Raw genomic sequence first — 22129 nt, 5'->3', positions numbered from 1 at the left:
TCCACTTAATTTAGGTAGTAGAAATTAGTAAGTATTCATTCGATTTGTTAATAGTTTTGTAACCATCATTAAACATATAGTTATATGTATGATCGAATATAACACATGGAGAAAAAGATTATAAAATAAATTATTTGAACAATAATAAAATAAATTATTTGAAGTAATTTAAATAAACAAGTATATCATTTTAAAAATAAATCATAATAATATATTTATTTTATATATGATTTAAAGCAGTGATTATGCGGATATCTGTCCACATCCATATTTATTTCGAATACGAATTCGGATATATTTATCGCGCTGCAATTTCTGCCGGGCCTAATTGCCAGGCCCGGCCCAAAACGTTACCGGACCAGGCCTCGTCCCATCCGTCGTGTCCTCCGGTGCGAGATCCACCCAGACCAGCCACCGCTCCGTCCGCCGCGGCTCCCATTCCCCATGCCGCCGGCGCCGGCGCGATGGCGGCGCGGGGGCCGGTCGCCCTTGCCCCCGCGTCTCCTCCAGCGCGCCTTCCTCGTGGCCGCCTTCTTCGCCGCGGCCCTTATCCTCCTCATACTACTCCAGCACCACCACGGCCCTAAACCCCCAAACCCCTCCACCGCGTCCGGCGCCCGCGCCTTCTCCGACCAGCTCCCCGACGACTCGCCCCCCGCGGAGCGGGATGCGGGGGTCGGGGACGCTGCGGTCGTCGGGGACTGGGCCACGTGCGCGACGGTGGAGAGGATGGGGGAGGAGGCCGCGGGCGAGGGGCGGGGCTCGCCGGAGCAGGCCAGCCTGCGGGTCCGCGAGATGATCCGGCAACACTTCGAGCTCCAAGGTGCGTTCCGATAACGAAGCGGGCGCTCCTCTATTTGATCTCACCTTTTGGCCCCTGGAAATGTTGCGCCAAAATGGTTTGTTAATCACACTCCGTCTAGATGAATTAGATTATGATGGTTAAAACATTTGATTGGATGGCCTAGTAGAGATAAGTGATCATGCTATGTCGAAGGCAGTAGTTACTTATGTGCTTAATTAAGGAATCGACCTGGTGAACTAGCCTGGGAACTGAGGAAGCAGCTGACAGCCTCACAGTGTCCAAGCGTTAGAAGATTAGTTTATGTTCTAGTTGCTTAATTAAGGAATTGACTTCTGCCCTCTGTAATTTTCAACAACTAATGTATGTTCTCGTACCCTAGTTGTCTATTTTTTGTACTTTGCTTGTTTGGGATGCATTACTCGAGTGTTTATTGTTCAGAGTGGCAGAAGTCAATGGTTCTGGAATAATGTTCAGTAAGCACTTGCTGCCACCGTTTACCCCTTTATGAATGACGTGTCGTTATTGCTTCCAATTTAAGATTAGGATTGCACCTGATTTTACAGAGGTATTAACTGAATTTTGGTATATACCCATTATTAGTGCATAGATATATCCATTTGTAACAGCACTGTGTAGATACATTGTTTGTTACTCATTGTGGACATGAACACTGTCTCCAAACTCGCGACATGGGCCATTAATTCTGTTTTGATCTATTTACATAACCGAGTAAAACTATAACATCACAAAGCTATGTACTAATATCTTTTCCCTAAAATTGAAACATGAATAAATATACCCTACTGCTTATGCCAAGGGTTTGAGACATTGGTTTACTTAATTCAACGGAAATGTAAAAATTAAAGCTATCACACTTATGCCCAGCACATCATAGGAAATGTAAAATTAACATGTCATCACACAATCCAGTCATAAATCAACGATGATGCAGTCAGAGTGCATAGCTAGCTTGTCTAGTTTTGCATTGAGAATTTCAGTTTCTAGTTACATACCGGAGCCCAGCGTTTACATCTTCACTTAACTTGCCAGGAGCAGAAAGAGTGAGAATGCTTCCTGCCCATGAATTCTGCAAACAAGGCTTTGTGTTGGGCAAAGCATCTGAAGCTGGATTTGGCAATGAAATGTACAAGATCTTAACAGCAGGAGCCTTGAGTGTCATGTTAAACCGGTCTTTAATCATCGGGCAAACCAGGCATATGCATTTACACCCAGCTTCTTTTCATCTTTTTCTTTGATTTGGTTACTATGGGATAGGTTGAAAGCATTGATTTTCTTAAACCCCTCTATTCTTTTCTTGCTATCAACTTATCATTGCTAAACATACTTCAGAATTTTGGTTGACTATCCTCTGCTTGTTTGTCCTTGCATATGCAGTGTTAATTTTTTACGTGATGTTTAATTGTGAATTGCATATTGTCATGGCTGTGATAAATGAAATCTGTAGTTTAGAAATAGTGGTGATTGATTTTCATTATGCACTTACCATTTTCTGTTCCTCTCGCTGGGTTACAGGGGATTGTATCCTTTTTGGGAGTACATTTCTTATACCAACCAGTCGTTCACTATTCATGAAATCAAACATTTGTGGAGGAAACATCACTGTGCTAGAACGTATGGTCGAGATCTGAATATAAGAGTGGACATTTTTGAAAACCCGGCTGAGACGAATGTTCTGTGTAGTGACTGGAATAGCTGGAAGGATCCAATTATCTGGTTAGTACTATAATTTCATCCTAGAATAAATTACATGTTTTGCAATATTTTCTCTTGGCATAAGCTGGACATGTTTTTGTTGTAATGGAGTGCACAAAATGGTAATGGAGATAATTTCTCTAGGGATTTAATTGACTTGGAAGGTACAGTAGCTGATGGAGATATCTGTTTCGACATCTTGTTGGCCCAAATTGGATTTTCTTCTCTATTTCTCAGATAATAGATAGCAGTTTGGGGTACATATAGAGATAAGACAGGGGTAGGTAGCAGGGGTATTTTAGGGAGAACATAGCTACTACATAGATAAGGTGCTCACATGCACCACCAACCACACTCACACTTACTACACCACTAAATAGACTTATTCTAACATTCTCCCCCTAAGTTTTTAGTGGTAGCTGAACCATCCCAATCCTGGAGCAAAGTTCCTGGAACTTGATCCTTCCAAGTGACTTGGTCAGGAGGTCAGCGAGCTGGTATTTGGTGTTGATGTAGTTTGCCTTGACGCTTCCTTCTTCCAAGCAGCCCCTGATGAAGTGGTACTTGACCCGGATATGCTTGCTTTGCTCGTGGAAGATGGGGTTCTTCGCCAAGGCCAGAGCGGACTTGCTGCCCACCCTAAGCTCCACTGCTTCAGTGTCTCTGCCAAGAAGATCACCAAGCAGCCGAGCGAGCCAGAGAGCTAAAGTCGAAGTGGAAGTAGCAGCAATGTACTCGGCCTCGCAGCTGGACAGGGCCGCCACCTGTTGCTTGACCTACTGCCAACTGACAAGGCACTTGTCGAGGAAGAATAACATCCTGCTCGTGCTCTTGCTGGTGTCAATGTTGCCGGTGTGGTCGTTGTCGCTGGAGCCGATGAAGTGCGCAGTGCCGGTACACCTCGGGTAGTGTAGGCAGTAGTTGAGAGTACCCGCAACGTAGCGGAGGATCCTTTTGACGGCCTACTGGTGCTCCATCGTCGGTTGCTGCATGAACCGACTGACGTAGCCGATGAAGAACGCCAAGTCCGGCCGCGTGTGGGTGAGGTAGCGAAGGCTCCCCACAAGGCGCTAGTACTGCGTGGCGTCGACCTCCTCAGCCGTGTTGTCGCGGCTTAGCTTCAGCCTCTCCTCCATCGGTGTGAGAGCAGGGTTGCAGTTGGTGAGCCCACCTAGCTCAACAATGCGCTTGGCGTAGGCGGTCTGTCGTAGAGTGATGTTGGAGTCATTCTGGTGTACCTTGATCCACGGGTAGGAGAGGCCCAAGGTCACTCATCTGGAAAGCGGTCTTCATTTTGTCCTTGAACGCCTCCACCTCATCTTCCCTAGCGCTGGTGATCACGAGGTCGTCGACGTAGACACCCACCAGCAGGGCATAGCCTCCCTTGCCCCGCCAGCAGACGGTCGCCTCGTGTGGGCTTTGCTCGAAGCTCATGGTCTTCAGGGTGGAATCCAGCTTGGCATTCCAAGCTCGCGGTGCCTGCCGCAAGCCGTAGAGGGTCTTGCGCAGGTGTAGAACCTTGTTCTCCTTGCCGGGGATGATGAATCCCGGCGGCTGGTGGACGTAACCTCCTCCTTCAAGTCGTCGTTGAGGAAGGCAGACTTGATGTCCATGCGGTCGACACGCCAGTCCTCCTGGGCTACCAGCGCGAGGAGACGCACGGACTCCATTCGTGCGATAGGAGCGAAGGTGTTGTTGTAGTCGATCACCTCTTGCTACTCGAATCCACGCGCCACCAGTTGAGCCTTGTGCTTGACGATAGCACTAGCTTCATCTTTCTTCAGCTTGTACACCCACTTAAGGGTGATCGCGCGGTGATCAGCAGGGAGATCAGCCAGCTCCCAAGTCCGGTTCTTCTTGATCGCGTCCATCTCCAGCTTCATCGCGGCGCGCCATGCCGCGTCCCTCAGCCTCCTCAGTGAAGGAACGAGGCTTGCCGTCGTCATACGCGAGGTGCAGCTTCGCCTCCAAGTCGTGCGGTACATGTCCCAGCACCGGCTGGTCGCTGAGGATGTCCTCCATGGTGCGTTACCGCATAGGATCGCCGTCGTGGTACGCGTCGACACGATCCTTGTTGTTGGAGAGTGGCGTGGCGAACTCCATCGGGCTGTGCTCATCGTGAGCCGATGTCGATTCAGCCATGCTTGTGGTGGTGGCGAGCTTGCCGCAGCCGGTGGAGTACTCACCAAAGTCGGTGGAGGACTCACCGGTGTCGGTGAAGAGCTCGCCGGTGTCGATGGAGACTCGTGTACTGGGGTAGGCCCGCTTGGTGAAGAAGAGCTGCCTACTCCCCCAGCTCCCTCAAAGAGGACGTAGTCGATGGTGAAGTCGTCGTACGTCAGAGTCGAGCCGTTGTCCACCATCTTGCCCCACTCCCAACCTCGCCCTTCGTCGAACACAACATCGCATGTCGTGCGCACACGCTGTGTCTCCGGGTCGAGGATGCGGTAGGCCTTCACTCCCTCAGGGTTAGGGCTGGCAGTCGGGCGGGTTTGGACCCAAAACTCACGGGTTTTAGACCCGATGGGGGCGGGGGTGGGTCTGTTTTCCCCCTACGGGTTTGCGGGTTCGGGGACCCAAAACTGAGCGGGGAGGGGGTGGGTTTATAATTTCCCCCGCCGGTGACCCATGGGGCCCCGAAGTGTACATTTCAGCCCAGAAAATAGGTATAGCCTAGCCCAAATAACGTAGGTATATAACTCTCCACTTCCACGTTTCAACCCTACTCAGTCCGTCTCCCTGCCGCACCCTAAATCCCCATTGTCGCGAGAGCACCCCTCCGCCCTCAACCCCAAGCGCCGTCGGCCTTGAGCGTTGCCGGCTGCCCTCGCCCGGGAGCGCCGCCGGCCCCTCCACCCTCAACCCCGAGTGCCGCCGACCCTGACCCCGAGCGCCGCCGGCCGCCCTCGCCCGCGCGTGCCGTCGGCCGCGCGAGCCCCTCGCCCGAGAGCGCCCCGCCGCCTGCGCCCCTCGCCCCCGACCCTGAGCGCCGCCAGCCGCCTGCGATTGCTGCCGGCCGCCCGCGAGCTCTGCTGCCCCCCAGTCACTGTTGCTCGGGTTTTGGGGGTCCCGCGGGTTTCGGGGCAGGTGCACATTGTCACCCAAAATAAGGTTTGGGTTCGGGGCTGGTTTTATTCTCGTGTTTCGGGGGCTGGTCTGCGGAAGCTCCACCCGACCCCAACCCGCCCCGTTGCCATCCCTACTTAGGGTAGCTGATGAACACCCCTATGGTGCTCCTGTCTTCAAGCTTGCTAACGTGGTTCAGCTCCTTAACGTACACGAGGCAGCCGAAGACGCGGAGGTGGCCAATCGCCGGCTTGGCCCAGGCCAAGCCTCGTATGGTGTCATGCCGTTGACAACCTTGGTGGGCAAGCGGTTGAAGATGTGGATGGCTGTCATCTTCGCCTCTCTCCAAAAGATGGCCGGCATCCCCCTCTGCTTGAGGAGGGCCCGTGCCATGGCCACCACCATCTGGTTGCGTCGCTCGATGACGCCGCTCTACTGAGGGGTGTACGGCGCGGAGTAGTGGCGTTGGATCCCGTCATCGGCGCGTAGCTTGCGGCCTCACTCGTTCTCCACAGCAGCTTGAATGTGCTTGATAGCATTTGTTGCGGCTGCCTTGGTGTCGAGAAGGACCGCCCAAATGTACCGAGAGACGTCGTCGACAAGTAGAACGAAGTAGTGCCGCCCTCCAGGAGTAGGCCGGCGTCACCGGACCGCAGAGGTTGCCGTGCACGAGCTCAAGCTTCTCTTTGGCTCGGAAGCTCGCTTGGCAAGGGAAGGGGTGCCGCTTCTGCTTCGTCATGACGCAGGTGTCGCAGAGTTGCTCGACGTTGTTGACATGATGCATGCCCCGCACCATCTCCTTGGTGCCGAGCTGCCTCAGGGCCTCGAAGTGAAGATGCCCAAAGCGCTCGTGCCACGCCAAGCCTTGTCGTCGCGGCGGGTAGCAAGGCAGAGAGGCTGCGCCACCTTTGCGTAGAGGATGTAGAGGCGGTTGCTCCCCCTCTCCACCTTGGCGACAAGGCGCTGTTGTCGATCCTAAAGATGTGGAGCACTTCGCCTTCGATCTCCATGCGCGAACTGTTCTCACCCAACTGCCCAAGGCTGATGATTGAGTTCCGTAGCGCGGGGATGTAGAAGACTTCGATGAGGAGTTGGTGCTCGCCAGTCTTGGCGATGAGGATGACGGAGCCGATGCCCTTGATCTCCACGGCCGAAGAGTTACCGAACTTGACGGAGCCGCGAACATCGATGTTTAGGTCGGAGAAGAACTCTCGATGCCCGGTCATGTGGTGCGTGGCACCACTATCGAGGAACCACCCATCGATCTTGTCGTCGCTGGAGCCGTTGCCGAGGAAAGACATGGGCGCGCGGCTCGTCGAGGTGGAGGAGAGCAGGGGCAGCCGATGCCACTGGAGATAGCTCGATGCTCCCGTGAACCAGGAACAAAGCTGGCTCATCCTCCTCCTCACCCCGCTTGACGTGAGCTTGACCGCGCCTCGGTTGGCGGCACTCCCTGGCCCAATGGCCAGTCCTGCCATAGTTGTGGTAGGTGTCGTCTTGTGCTGCCTTGCGCTCGTCGGCGGGCAGCCGATGCCGCTGGAGATAGCTCGATGCTCCCGTGAACCAGGAACAAAGCTGGCTCATCCTCCTCCTCAGCCCGCTTGACGTGAGCTTGATCGCGCCTCGGTTGGCGGCACTCCCTGGCCCAATGGCCAGTCCTGCCATAGTTGTGGTAGGTGTCGTCTTGTGCTGCCTTGCGCTCGCCGGCGGCGTCGCCCTCAGCGCCTCCTCACGCCTTGGGCGCTTTGTGCAGTTTGCACTTGCGGCCGCCTGTCGGGAAAGAAGGCTTCCCCTTCTTTCGCTCCTTCTGGCAGGCGAGCCACTGCTCCTTGGTGAAGTGGAGCTTGCCAACGATGGTGACCGGTCCGCCAAGTGGCAGCTCCTCGCGGTCGTCGACCGCCTTGAGCCGCCCCATCACCTTCTCGATTGACAACGCTGAGAGGTCGAGCAACATCTCGATGGAGATGGTGAGCTGCGAGTACTTGGGGACGACGCGCAGAAACTTCTCAACGGCTTTCTCCTCGTTGATGCTGTCGTCGCCGTACCGTGCTAGCTGCTGCATCAAGCTGGAGAGGTGGAGTGCGAAGTCGTCAACATCCTCACCTGGCTTGAAAGCTAGATGATCCCACTCCTAACGTAGCTTCTGCAGAGTGGACTTGCGGGTGCGGTTGCTGCTGACTCGAGCCGCGGTGATGACGTCCCAGGCGGCCTTGGTGGTCCTCTTCTCCGAGAGATTGGCCGCCATCTCCATCGGGACCGCAGCGCAGAGTGCCTCCAGTGCTCGCCAGTCCTCGTGGTAGTCGATATCGCTGTACCGCACCGCGTCCCACATGTTCCGCACCTGAAGCTTCACCTTCATCACCGAACTCCACTCGGTGGTTGGTCTTGGTGAGCATCGGCCACTGCATGTTGCCGCTCGTCTCCCGGATGATGGTCTTCACGACCCTTGGGGGTCGAGTCTCGGAGTCGAGGCCGGACTCGTGGACGGAGCTCCTCCTGCTATGTGGACAGTGGCCGTCCGCGCCTCGACGTGGATCCTGGACCCATCGGTCCACATTTGCGTCTTGCCGTCGATCCGCCTCCTATGGCATGGGACAGCCGCCCGGCGCCGAGGCACCGGCGGCTTGCGCCGAGCCATCTCGCGCGTCGCCTCCATTTCCTTGCGCAACTGCTCAGCCTCCAAACGACGTTGAGCAACGGCCGCCGCCTGCCTCTGCTGCGGCAAGGCGGGCTGCATCGGCTGGGCGTGCCGCCTCGGCCTCCATGGTCGCCGCGCGCGCTGCCCGAGCCGCAGCCGCCTCCTGCGCCTCGGCGTCGTGTAGCGTCACCACCATTGCCGCGGCCTCCTCCTGCCGCGCCGCGCGCCGCTCCTCGCGCCGGTCCGCGCGCTTCAACACTGCTGCCTCCTCCTCCTCGGCCGCCGCCTTGTGGTGCCGCGCGCTCAGGTAATCGAGCTGTGGGAGGAGGCCAGCGAGCGAGACAGGCCGACGGTGCCTCGTCACCGCCGGTGGTGCGCCGGCGCCGCTTGCAGGGCCTGCGCCGCCTGCAAGGCCTGCGCCACCTGCATCTCGGGTCCGCCATGGCTGGAGAAGGGAGGGAGTCGGGGAAGAAGGCTGCCGGATCCTCGGGGAGAGGAGTCGCCGCCGCCCGCTCGATCGCCGTGCGTGCTGCCGCTCGATCCGCGTGCGCCGCCACTGGATCCGGGCCGTGGGAGGGTGGAGGAGGGAAGTCCTCCGCCGGATCGGGAAAGGAAAGGGGTGTGCCGCCACCTGGGGTAGGTGGGGTGCCGTGGGGCAGAGGTGGAGAGGAGAGAGAGGGCTGGAGAGAGAAGAAACCCTAGCTCTAGATACCAATTGTTGGCTTAACTTGGATTTTGTTCTCTATTTCTCAGATAATAGATAGCAGTTTGGGGGTACATATAGAGATAAGACAGGGGTAGGTAGCAGGGTATTTCAGGGATAACATAGCTACTGCATAGATAAGGTGCTCACATGCACCACCAACCACACTCACACCTACTACACCACTAAATAGACTTATTCTAACACATCTTGCACTTACACAGGAACTAGTGTTTAGATAACCGTTCATTACCTTTAATGCGCATTTCTTATGTAACTAATTATTTGTTCTTGTACATATTATCTGTTTCTTTTTTTTTTTCAGTTTCTATTGCATCATCTTGGGTTCCTTTGCTTTCTTTCACTGAGCTGTTTTTTCATACAAAAGCTAAATATAAGAGACATGCTGAATGATGCTACTTATTCACAATTCTAGGTTTGATGGCACGACAGATGCTGTTGGGATTCAGTTTTTTCTGAAGAATGTTCATCCTAGAATGAAGGCTGCTGCATTGGCGCTTTTTGGATTGCCAGACTCATTACATGCCAGGCCAAATACATTCGGTGAACTTATGCGAGCTATCATATCACCATCCAGTACAGTCCAAGCAGCAGTTAACTGGGCTTTGAAGGGTGCGAATCCAGATATTGTTTTGCACATGCGCATGATGGCGAATAGGTATGGCACACTTTTGGTTTATGCTTGCATAAATTGAATGTAACTATTATAAATTGTCCGTCTACTTAGAAAACAATATTGATATCATGCAATTTAACCTGTCGACGTATCTGGTTCATCACGAGCCACTGAAAATGTTTCTTTGTATCAGAATTGTAAATGGGGCCTAGTATAGCTTCATATTTTCTTTTCTTTCTGATATATAATTCTTTGATCTCAAGTTTGATCCTCTCTAGTTGAATATCTTTGGAAATGTTTTGGGAGCTTGCTAAGTTGGTAATGGCCAATTTTTGTTGTTAGCAACTCTTGCAAGTGTCGTCGTACAAAGCCCTAGGCACTGCGTTTGCAGTTGGGTCTCACCTGGTGTGTAACAGCACATTAAGTCAGCTAAGCATTAATCATGCAATAGTTGGGTATGTTTTAGACAAATGACTCTTCTGCATCATATATTTGAACAAGATTAACTCCTATTGTTACTTTAGGCCAGTCCGAGCAAGAAAAGCTGCAGTTCTTTGTATCAAGAGAGCCCTACAGATTTGCAGTATGAAGGGTACACCTCGGGTGGCATTGGTCTCAGACACACCAGCATTTGTGAAGGAGATAAAGTCAGACATCAGTGAGTTTGCAGAGGTTAGCTGCTTGGTTAAATTGTATACTGTTGAATGAATTTTGTGCCATTTTTTAAGTGGCATGAAGCTTGGTAGATTTGAAGTAGCATAAACTAATTGGTTATGTATTTCTAGAAATATTGGAAAGTTGGATGTTTAATCTGCAATTATTTTCAGGTACTTTATTTTGATTACAAGCTGTTTACCAAGACTTCTGGTCTAGAGATAGATGGAAATGATAAGGTATTCTTTACTCTCTTAGCTGCATATTGTTATTGTTTCCTGTGTAGCTTCAGAACCTTAGTGGATTTTTCAGGAATAAACTTTTTATACAAGATTTGTGTCATGGACATTACAGTTTATATGAGAATGAAAAAAATAATATACTTATTTCCTAAATTTGCTAGATTAGTAACACACACCTCTATTTTGCTTAGTCTGGAGCTGGCCACCGAACTTCAGTAATTTTTCCAATTAAAATTTATGCATATATCTCATCGTCTTGTACATATTTTATCCTGCCCTGCTTTCCAAAGGATCTCCTTGCATTTCTATATGCTGTGTTTCTGGGTTGTGGCGTTCTTCCATACATGTTAAATTAAGATAACCATTATGTGCGCATTCAATTCCTGTAAGAAATAGTTGTACATGTACTGTGTGCATAGAGCGACAACACAATGCAGTATTCCCTTTTTAATAGAAAGATTCATCTCCTTTTACAGAAAGCATACAATGCAGTATTCGTTTGCTAGGTAGGATTGGCTATGTGCCTTAGCTACAAAATGTGCATGAGGCAACCTTTAAATGTTAATCTATTTCTAAAGCGATCAACTTACCATTCAAAAAATATCCTGGTCACAGACATAGAACTATTGGTTATTGTAAGAAAAAATCTGGTTTAGTCTAAGAACACAAATTGCCACTGGTTTTGTTTTGTTCAACAATGGGTACCTTACAGCATTTGAATTAATTTTTGTGAATACTTTTGCATCTATCTGTTTGCACATCTTATTTCCTGAAATCAAGACCTTTTTCTGTGCCAGCCTTTGAATTTTCGTTCAAGAGACTGGGGATCAGCTCCAAGGTGGGTGGCATTTGTTGATTTCTTTCTAGCTGCACAAGCCAAATACGCAGTTGTCACCGGAGCACATCGTCGTGTGGGGACAACATACGCTCAACTCATTGCAGCATTGGCTGCAGCAAACAGACATGGTACATATGCCTTTTCTTTAAACCTGTCCTGATTTTGTGCAGCCTGTTCAGTGTCCAGTCTGTAAACCCCTAACTGAATCAGCCTACCCTTTTTCTCGTGTGATCAGGTCAAGAGCCTTCAGGCACCAACTTCACGTTCTTAAGCAGCGTCCACAGCAACCTGTTGGTTGACGGGCTCTCGACGCAAGTCGGCTGGGGCCACATCTGGAACAGATACGCTGGCCCACTCAGCTGCCAGCGCCAGCCGCACCAATGCGCCCTTACCCCGCTCCTCCCTCCCGCTTGGTGGGACGGCCAGTGGCAGAGCCCCATTCCCAGGGACGTGAGGAGGCTACTGGAGTACGGCGTTCGGCTATCAAACACTGGGAAGGTGGATGAGAGGCACCTTGTGTCGCACTGCAGGTCGAGGAAAGACCATGTGAAGAGGTACCATGTCCTCCCACCATACAAGAACCCAGCCCGATGAGGGAACAACTCACGTCGCGCTCTTGAAGAGCTCGGTTTTGCATTAAACCACTTATGGCGAGTGTAGGTTAGAGAGGCCAGGGTTTCATCTGGCCATGGTGCTAATTTCTGTGCCGCGACTCTGACGGTGCCGGTTTTGGCGAGATTTAGCGCAGGTGCTCGGCTGGTAGTATCATGAATCGTGCTGTACATCACGGCAACATCAAAGTCCCAGTGTTCATCCATAGCTGCAGAGTGGTGTGTTATTCGCCTTCTAGCTAGCGCTATTTTGATGCTATTCATTCTCATATCGTCGCAGTGCTATTGGACACAGATGTAGACGTGGGCGTCGCAGTTAGGCCCGGTTTGTTACGTTCCATCTGTTTGTTTCAGGTTGGGGTTGTGTTTCAGCTTGGAATTGTGCAAAGTGGGCCTTTAAAAAAGCGTGCGTGCACAAAGCAGATTTGAAGGTTGACCACTGCGTGCGTAGTTGTCGCATGGTAGAAGGTGGTCCTCCACTGCACTCCGCCGCCGATTCGATGCGTTTCCTCGGCTTCCCGCAGGAGAGATTCCTGGGCAAAGACCCACGGCAACCCGGCCCATTGCCTTGCCCAGCAGAGGCGGCTCACTCCGATCCTCATCCTTCCTGTTATTTTAGCTCTCAGTACCTATTCGCTGAACGATGCCATCTAACATGGACGAGGCTCGCTATCGTTCTGCTCCGGCCGGACAACATAGCACGACATGACCATAGCTGCGGCCGCCGCCGCTGCTAGGGCCATCCGGCCGTCGTTCCTCATCGTCCTGCTCGCCATAGTCGCCATGGCAGCGGCGTCCCTGCTCGCAGCGGCCTCGACGGAAGCAGCTGCCGCAGGTGGCGTCACGCTGCGCGTCGGCTCGCGCCAGGTATTTGCCTACGCGCGCGACGGATGCTCCTGTAAATCCTTCTGTTGGCTGGGTATCATGCTGGGAGCCTCGGATAGATGATCATCAATTGGTTCATTCGCCAATTGATCCGCATGCAGGTGGTGGTGGACAACGGCGTGGTGCAGGTGGCGCTGTCGGCGCCGGAGGGCCGGATCACCGGCGTCAGCTACGGCGGCGAGCCCAACCTCCTCGATTACGACGCCGGCGTGGGAGACTACGGAGGGTAACTAATATAACCCGGCACATCTTTTACAGTTGCGCTCCTCATTCAGCTGCACTCTTGTTGCTATAGCTTGTGACACGTTGAAGCTGATTGAACTGCAGCTACTGGGATTCTGTTTGGAACTACCCCGGCTCTGGTCTGCCAGGACTGTACAATACGTGAGTCAACTGCTATCTTTCTTTTGACTTGTGGCCTCGTCGGTGCGTTACTAACTGTCTTGCCATTGCTGACCAAGTCACGAAACATGAATGGACTATGATGCAGATTGCGTCCATGTCGTACTTATTAGTAGTGCAACAATCAATGAAAGTGACAGCCATTTGAAACCACTCATAGAAGAACTAAGCATGTACCAAACATCCAAAGTGTGTTCTTGCCACACATGAGCATTGCTCACAACTTGATTGTTGCTAGTTACTTTCGTTCTTCGATAAAGTACTTTCCCTTCTACCACTTCTCAGTTCTTACGTGGGACGACCTGTTCGCCAGTCAAGGTGATCGAAGGTCCCTTTCTCCATCATGGCTACAGGGGAATAGAAAGTATTTATCCAGATTTAATCTGTCTGAAAAGCAATTGTACTAAAGCCCCGTCAGAAATTTATTGCTCAATAGAAGAGAGTGTATAGACCGCTTCAGATAGCACCACTGCACAAAACAGGAAATTTATACTTGCGAAACCCAGCATGTTTCGGTGGTATAGGATGCATTTTCACCGAAGTCTCCTGTGCTTTGCAGCGATGAAGTAGGATATACTGATTACATTTGTACAGGTTGGATGGTACAGAGTTCAACGTAGTATCCTCAAGTGAAGATCAAGTGGAGCTTTCTTTCAGGAGTACATACAGCCCATCACTTGAAAACAGCTTTCGCTTAAACATCGACAAGAGGTGCCATATTCCTCATGCCATTCAGATTGTACAGTCGCTTGTTTTACTCCTCATCTGAATTAGTACCAACTCCCTGCTAATATAAGACCGTTTGTTCAGGCTTGTAATGCTCAGAGGTAGCTCTGGGTTCTACTGCTATGCCATCTTTGAGCATGACGGCGACTACCCTGCTCTGAACATCACCGAGGCTCGGCTCGTCTTCAAGCTTAACACGGGAAAGTGAGCATCCCTTTTTCAGTGTAAACACATTCATCATCACTCTGTTGCTTTCTCATGTTGGCCCATGACCGAAAGCCGAGTTTTTGTCTACGTCAAATGTATGCTAGGTTCAGTTACATGGCTATTACAGACGACATACAGAGGTACATGCCCAGTGCGGTCGACAGAGATGAACCTCGTGCCGTCCCACTGGCATACAAGGAGGCTGTGCTCCTGGTTGACCCCAAGGAGCCCCAGTTCAGAGGAGAGGTATATTAGCTAACTTTAGCAAGCTAGAGAATCAGTGACATGCTTAATGAATTATATTTGATTGTTAGAATGGTAAATCAAGAACTGAAGTGGAGAAGAATTTCAAATAATTAAATTTTGGATGAAGCGACAGACTTGAGAAACATGCATGAACATGTCTACAGGTGGATGACAAGTACCAGTACTCTCTGGACAACAAGGACAACATTGTTCACGGATGGATCAGCGGCGGCGACCCAAACCCCATGGGTTTCTGGGTCATCACGCCCAGCAACGAGTTCAAGAGCGGTGGCCCTTTCAAGCGGGAACTCACTTCCCATGTCGGCCCCACATCCCTCACGGTAAGTCTCCACGGATACCATCCAGATCAAGAGATTCATCAGCTTACTTGAATCCAGTCTCTGGACTATGGCAGTAAACAAAAAAGTTTATATATACGATCTTAATGTCTCCATCAGATGTTTTTTGGGACGCATTACGTTGGTAAGAACATGGTGTTCAAGATCGACGACGGCGAGAGCTGGAAGAAAGTTCTAGGCCCGGTGTTCATCTACCTCAACTCAAGCCCCAAGAGCAGCAACGACCTCCAGTCTCTCTGGGAGGACGCCAAAGCACAGGCACAAGCCGAGGCGAGGAACTGGCCCTACAGCTTCCTTGCATCGCCGGACTTCCCAAAGGCACACGAGAGGGGATCCATTACAGGAAGGCTCCTCGTCAGAGACAGGTACCTGAGCAAGAAAGACATGCCTGCTGCAATGGCCTACATCGGGCTCGCCTCGCCTGGGCAGCCCGGATCCTGGGCCACAGAGAGCAAGGGCTACCAGTTCTGGACAAGCGCCACATCCGATGGCGCTTTCAGCATCGACAATGTCCGGGGAGGAGTGTACAATCTGCACGCGTTTGTTCCCGGGGTTCTCGGAAACTACTGCTATAATTCACCTCTAACCATAGCACCAGGTCCGTGCAACTACTTCGTCTCTCAGCACGGAATGCATTTTGTGAGTGCAGCCACAATGGACCATAGCTATGGCTACCATGTGCTTGACCTCTGTTGGATCGATTGGAGCAGGTGGTTCCATCAACGTCGGTGACCTAGTGTTCAAGCCGCCGAGGTCAGGCCCGACCCTGTGGGAGATTGGCGTCCCGGACCGGACAGCTGCGGAGTTCTATGTCCCTGACCCTGACCCCAAGTACATCAACAAGGTCTTCGTCAGCAAAGACAGGTCGTCCTACATGATGAGAATATGCGTGGCAATGACATCAGGGGTGCTCTTCTTGATTGTTCATGCTTGGCTTTGATGCTGACAGGTACAGGCAATACGGGTTATGGGAGAGATACGACGCCTTGTACCCGGAGAATGATCTCGTCTTCACCGTTGGTAAAAGCGACGAATCCAAGGACTGGTTCTTCGCGCAAGTTACAAGGTAACACTAATACTCTATCGTGCTTTGTTGTTCCATTTTGTTTCACGTTGTGGACGCTAAACTATTATCCCCATGGATGCGATCTTTGATCTGCAGGAAGGTAGGTCAGGACACCGTGCCAACGACATGGCAGGTACGGTTCAATCTGGACCGGGTTGTAGAAGACGGCACCTACGCTCTGCGGATCGCCTTGGCAGCTGCCGAAACGTGTAGATTGCAGGTACATGATCTCTAGATCTTGGGGAACTGATTCTAAGTGCAGTTCATGTTCTGTGGTAACCTGAACTCTGTGAACTACTGCTAATTTAAAGGTGCAAGTGAACGGGGGTGCGAGGGGAGGCGGCAACGTGTTTACGACGCCGGCGATGGGGGATGACAACGCGATTGCACGCCATGGGATCCACGGACTTCAGTGGAGCTTCAAGTTTGAGATCGCGGGGCACCTGCTGATCCAAGGCGACAACACCATTGACATGAAACTCACTCAGACTGGAGCAGCAGCTCCGGCCAAGATCGCCGGGGTCATGTATGATTACATCCGCTTAGAAGGGCCTTCCTCCGGAGGCATTCCAACGTTGGCACCGCTTGACCGGGTTTGGATGGGGATTTTGTTTCTATCTTTAGTGGCCTTCCTCGCCATGCCATGTCCAGTGATCTAGCACGCAGTGGAAGCAACTAATACGAAGAAGTTGCATTGGATCCACGTTTCCTGCTGTAACTTTGATGCATGTCAAATAGGTAGTATATAGAAGGTGATTACCCTTGCCCCTATGGGCTGGTGGAAGTAGATAGAGAAAGAGACAGAGCAAGAGAAATATTGATTCATTTTTTTAGTTCTTCTTGGTTAATAATTATTGTTCCCTCTACACCTAAAAGGAAATTATTCATGATACCTAAGATATGTTAGCGAAAGTATAAATAACCTTAATTGTCCCTATTTGTTAGCGCCAGTGTTGGCCTTGGGCAGGCCTCCTCGTATCTATTTTCCATTCAACAATTACCCTTCATCATTACAAAAAATGACCTTTATTTTAGAGAAAAAAAATGTTGAAGCATACCTCTCACTAATACAAAGGGATGTCCTAACGGTCTACAATGATCAAGGAAAGGTAGGGGTTGGCAAGGCGGGCACTGGGCACTGATCTTTTGGCTTGTGAATCGAGAAAGAAAGGAGAGGGATGGGGACATAGAGGGAACTGGCAAAGTTCGGGAATCAGAGCTGAAGGTCATGTGTGTTGGTGGATACAAAGCTCACAGGACCCTGGAGCTAGAAGCAGGGCCGACCCTATAGTGTAATCAACTGGGACGGCCAACCCTGAGCCCCCAAACTCCAAAGGGCTCCTAACATGTATAGGAGTAGTAGTACATGTCTTGATCCAAGGTCCTATATATACTGCTGTAAACCAAGTCCCCAAGTGCTACAAAAATGTGAACCAAGCAATATCATCTTCCAACAAAAACAAGCAAATAACCATACCATGTTCACCCCGTTGGTCATCTATACAACACCTCATTAGTGCTTTTAATATTTTTCTTCCTTCACCAGTGTATTGTTGAAGCCATCTTTGAGACCTGAGGTATTCTTGCAACTGTTACATAAAAGCCCCCCAAACCCTCCAAAAAAACATAGTGTCGGCCCTGGCCAGAAGGATGCTCTAAGGGCTAAATTTAGAACAAAATGTGGCTCAATGTATTCGCTTGAGAATTGACCTCTTTTCATGGCTCTTGGGATCGGTATTTATAGGTGTTCGGGAGGGGTAGAGGTTCTCTCAATTATAGTTTTACCCCTAGTATGGTCGGGTAGATGTTTGACATATCCCTAGGGTCTCTATATCTTTCCTCTTTCAGGCTAGGGTTTAGCTTTGCTCTGATAATAAACAATGATGCCCACTAGCAACATGTGGCAAGGCATACCGGCCTAATTGGAGGGCTCCTTTAAGGAACCCCTTTTGGTGCCCTTCCTTCAAGAAATTAGCCCATTTGAAACTTGGCAATGCTGCCTAACCGTATGCTTCATGGACTCAGCTCTCTTGGGTGCTAGTAGTACCTTCCAAAGGGCTCTTGGGGGCCTTGGTACTCTTGTTAGGGCTCTTTCAGCTCTATTGGGCCTCGATATCCTCTTTCTTGGATCCATGATCATCATCTCAATCTGTGAACAATTCCCCCAACATGGGTTTGGTGCCTTGTCCAGATAAAGTATTCTACAACGGTGCTGCATCAATTTTATAAAGAGGAAAATTTTAAAATGTACAACAAAGTCTTAAAAGAGAAAGAATGAGAGGGGAAGAAACAAAATGTTACCTGTTTTTAAATAATTTGAGCCAAACTATCCAATGGAAGTCTTGAGAAAGGAAGAGAGGAAGATTGTGGATCACCTTTTTTTCTTGGAAGGGCCTTCCTCTAGAGGCGTTTCAAAGTTGGTGTCACTTGATCAGGTTTGAATGGGGGTTGGTTTCTACCTTTGGTGGCCTTCCTCACCTTGTCCGTGATCTGGCACACAGTGAAAGCAGGACCCATGTTAACTTTCATGCATGTCAAATAAGTAGTATAGGGTGATTACCCTTGCCACATGGGGCAATAGATAAAGAAAGAGGCATAGCAAGAGGAATATTGATTCATTTTTTAGTTCTTCTTGATTAACAATTATTCCCTTTGTCCCTAAAAAGAAATCATTATAAAAAACCTAAGATAGATTAGTAGAAGTGCAAATAACCATAATTGCCATCATTTATTAGCGCAAGTGTTGGCCTTGGGTAGTCCTTCTTATGTCTATTTTCCATTAAGCAATTACCCTTCATCATTATCCAAAATGACCTTTCTTTCAGCTGAAAAATGTTAAAGTGTACCTCTCACTAACACAAAGGGATGACCTAACATGCTGCAATGATCAGGGGAGGGTAAGGGCTAGCAAGACGGCCATTGAGAACCAATCTTTTGGCTTCAGAATCAAGAAAGAAAGGAGAGAGGATAGGAGCATAAAGGGAAGTGGCCAAGTGTGGAGAGTTGGAGATCCTATGTGTTGGTGGTTACAAAGCCCACAAGGTCCTAAATGGAGAACAGAATGTAGCTCAATGTATTCGCTTGAGAATTTACATGTTTTTATGGCTCTTGTGATGGGTATTTATAGGTGTCGGGAGTGGTAGGGGTTCTCCCAACTATAGGTTTATCCCTAGTATGATTAGGGGGGATGCCTAATGAATCCTAGGTTCTGTTTGTCTTTCCTCTTTCAGGCAAGGGTTTAACCTTCCTCTGATAGTGCATAGGGATGCCATTGGCAACAAGTGGCTAGGGATATCAGCCTAGTTAGAGGGCTCCTTTCATCAGCCCCTTTGGTGCCCTTCCTCCCGGTAATGAGCCTAGCTCAAGCTCAGCAGTGCCACCCTCACCATTTGCTTCATGGACATAGATTGCTTGGTGGGTACAAGTAGTACCTTTCAGCTCCGCTGGACCTCCAAATCCTCTTCCTTGGATCCATGATCATCTTCTTGGTCCATGAACCATTCCCCTAACATGGATTTGGTGCTTCATTCGAATGAACTATTCTAGAATGGCACCTGCATCAGTTTTATAAAGACAAAAATTTAAATTGTACACCAATGTCTTAAGAGAGAAAGAATCAGAGGGAAAGAAACAAAACTTTACCTATGTTTAACTAAGTTAAGTCAAATTATGAAACCAAAGTCTTGAGCAGATGTCAAATAATTGGTTATGTATCGTGGTCTTATTGCATGTGCAACTAGAGTTGAAGATTAGAAGTCAAGCATGCTTTATGCATGAACAACCTTTAGATAATCAAAATCCTATAATTCACAAACCTTATTTACAAGACCATGTTAGTGAGTGTTATTTCAGGTGGCTTTTACACTTTGACCATTTTTGAAAACTTATTTCACAAATAGAACCCTAGTGAAACTTTTTCTATGATTACACCAAAACTGCAATATGCATCTAGCACACGCTGAGGTATGTGTCTCTACGTTGGTCAACAGGACATTAAGGCCTTGCGACCTTGCCACATCAGTGCTAGCATGGCACCGAGGTTTGACATTGGGTCGTTAATGCTAAGGACCAATCCTCAGTAAGCACCATGTCCATGCTAAGGTCTAGGCCCCTTAACCTATGGCTAGCTTCTTCCTCCTTGTTTCTTCTTTTGTCATGTGCCACCATCATTTTCTTTCTCTCTTCATGGCCTCTCAATTCCCTCTCCCAATCTTCCAAATACACAATCTCTTAGGCTGCATTTGGTGTGGATTCGCTTCCCTAAGGTAGCATGCAACCCCTCCTACCACTTTCATTCATCCCATTAGATTCATTAGCAATGGTTGATTCATGAAGACCCTAGGGTTTAGGATGGGGCTCTATTTTCATAGTCAGGCCCGATGCCTAGACCTATGTTGTAGCAGAAATGGACCAGAAGGGGCAATAGCTATTCATTGAGGATTTCAACTCCTGGAGGAGAGATTCAAGCTTGAGGAGGAAGGATAAAGAAGCAAGGCTATCACTCCATAGTAAGGATAGATAGCAATTCCTGATGTTCACAAGATTGTTTATGTTGACAAAATGTTGTCTCTCTCCTTGACTCTTGAAGGGAGAATGAGTGTATATATATGGGAGGGGTGTCAGATCCCCTTTTAGGATACAAGCCAATCGAGTATTTACATGTCCCTTGAATCACTGAAAATGTTGGTCCACGTAGAGGTAAGAAAAGAATTAGCCACCAGTACATGCATGGTGACACGTCCTTCTCATCATGATGTTATTGCCTATAGCCTGATTTTCAATGTGATTTAACTAGGCTGGACTCGAGTGTTCTAGGTATCGATGCGCTTGTTATTGAGGCCTAATGGCTCTTCGGTACTTCCAATTCTTGGCACAAAGGAGCCTAGAATGGCTTAGGGTACCTTCGATTCCTTTCCCCTCTATCTCCTTGGGGATCATATGTCAACGGTCTTGCTTCGAGGTCCCCTAACACCCTGACCCAAGTCAAATCATGGCATCATGCTGTCGCTTACTTGGCATGAGCTTGGTGTCCCATGGGATAATGCTAAGCTTCATACCTTAGCGTCCATATGTTGCACCCCAAGCTTTGGGACTATTCTTGAAAATTATTTTGCTAAGGTCTATTTTTGAAAAAAAAACAAATAATAGTTTCCATAAGGTCCCAAATTGAGAAAACCACTTTGTTTTACATATTTTTCATTTAGTTTGTACACTAATACATATAGCACTGCGACCAGTCTCAGGAATATATGTTAGAAGAAAAGAATTGGCAACTACAAATTTCTTTTGTTACAATTGGCACAATTAAGGTGGGCAACATTAGTTGCAAGGAGAGGATTCGGGTAGCAGCAACAGCTCAATAGACAACAACGAATGCCAACTTTTTTTTTTGTTTTTGCTCCTTTGCTGGGGGGGGGGGGGGGGATTACCAATGGCCAACAATGTGAGTTACGCTGTAGTGCATCTTACTACCAATAATCTAAGTTAGGGCTGTGCCTAGAGAGTCACGAGGCGCAGAGCTCAACAGCGATAGGTGTGGAAAGATATGTGCCAAGGAGGTTAGGGGTGTCCTTTTAGAGGCCTGAATGTGGCCACGGTACGTGCAATAATCTGGTCTAGAGGATTAACCACGTGACATGGCATTAGTAATGTGGTTGGTGGCCCAAGCAATGCATGGGCCTTTTCGGTCGTTATTGTGGCGGATAAGAAGATAGGTTCGAGAGTATATTTATAGTGAGGATGGAAAATAAAAGCATATGGCACCTTCAAGGGGTGGCATAACAAGCACAGGAGGAGTGTGCAAGGGTTTGTTTGTTTGAGCCTGCAACATGCAACAGAAGACACCTTCCGGTTAAATAGTTGATGAAACATGAAAGCATGTTCTTGTCGTGCAGGTCACCCTGCTAATTTATCATTACGGGGGTGTTTGGGAGAGGGGTGCTAAACTTTAGCACCCCCACTTTAGTCCATTTTAGCCCCCAAGCTTCCCAAACAGGTGGGCTAAATCTTGTGGGCTAAACTTTAGCCCCCCACTAATCATTTAGTAACTTGGGGGTAGCTAAAATGGACTAAATGGACTAAAAAGTGGTCCCCCTCTACCACTTTCCCCCCTGCCCCCCTCCCCTCTCTCCTCCCCTCACTCTCTCTCTCCCCCGCCTCCTTCGCCCGAACCGCCGCCTCCGACTCGCCCGACCGCCTCCGCCTCGCCGCCATCCTCCTCCGTCCGGCCGCCGCCGCCGCCCGCCTCCGACCAGCCCCGCCGCTGCCCGCCCGCCCCCGTGGTCTACGCCGGACGCGCGTGCCTCCGCCTCGCCGATGGACACCCCAACAT

General features: G+C 49.6%; 2 protein-coding genes across 3 annotated transcripts; both read left to right on the top strand.

Moving 5' to 3' along the window:
• The first annotated feature begins 375 nt into the window (after positions 1–375).
• Positions 376–12176, top strand: LOC101767147. 2 transcript variants are annotated; one of them, XM_004979276.3, is made up of 8 exons: positions 376–823; positions 1862–2018; positions 2339–2539; positions 9362–9604; positions 10087–10234; positions 10390–10455; positions 11256–11424; positions 11532–12176. In XM_004979276.3, exons 1-8 carry the CDS (start codon positions 445–447, stop codon positions 11888–11890), a joined length of 1722 nt encoding a protein of 573 aa, XP_004979333.1. In that variant the 5' UTR covers positions 376–444; the 3' UTR covers positions 11891–12176. The 2 variants fall into 2 exon arrangements, with proteins under 2 accessions (XP_004979333.1, XP_004979332.1); XM_004979275.3 differs by having other exon boundaries at positions 378–823; positions 1856–2018.
• Positions 12177–12460: 284 nt separating this feature from the next.
• Positions 12461–16628, top strand: LOC101766736 (rhamnogalacturonate lyase). Its single transcript, XM_004979274.2, has 12 exons — positions 12461–12774; positions 12894–13018; positions 13120–13176; positions 13789–13905; positions 14005–14124; positions 14232–14373; positions 14538–14714; positions 14832–15330; positions 15443–15596; positions 15682–15798; positions 15895–16018; positions 16110–16628. The coding sequence occupies exons 1-12, from the start codon at positions 12613–12615 to the stop codon at positions 16455–16457; spliced, it is 2142 nt and encodes a 713-aa protein (XP_004979331.2). The 5' UTR covers positions 12461–12612; the 3' UTR covers positions 16458–16628.
• Positions 16629–22129: the final 5501 nt, after the last annotated feature.

This window comes from Setaria italica, chromosome VIII (assembly GCF_000263155.2).
Source record: "Setaria italica strain Yugu1 chromosome VIII, Setaria_italica_v2.0, whole genome shotgun sequence".
NCBI lineage: Eukaryota > Viridiplantae > Streptophyta > Magnoliopsida > Poales > Poaceae > Setaria > Setaria italica.
This window is presented reverse-complemented; position numbering and strand designations above follow the sequence as displayed.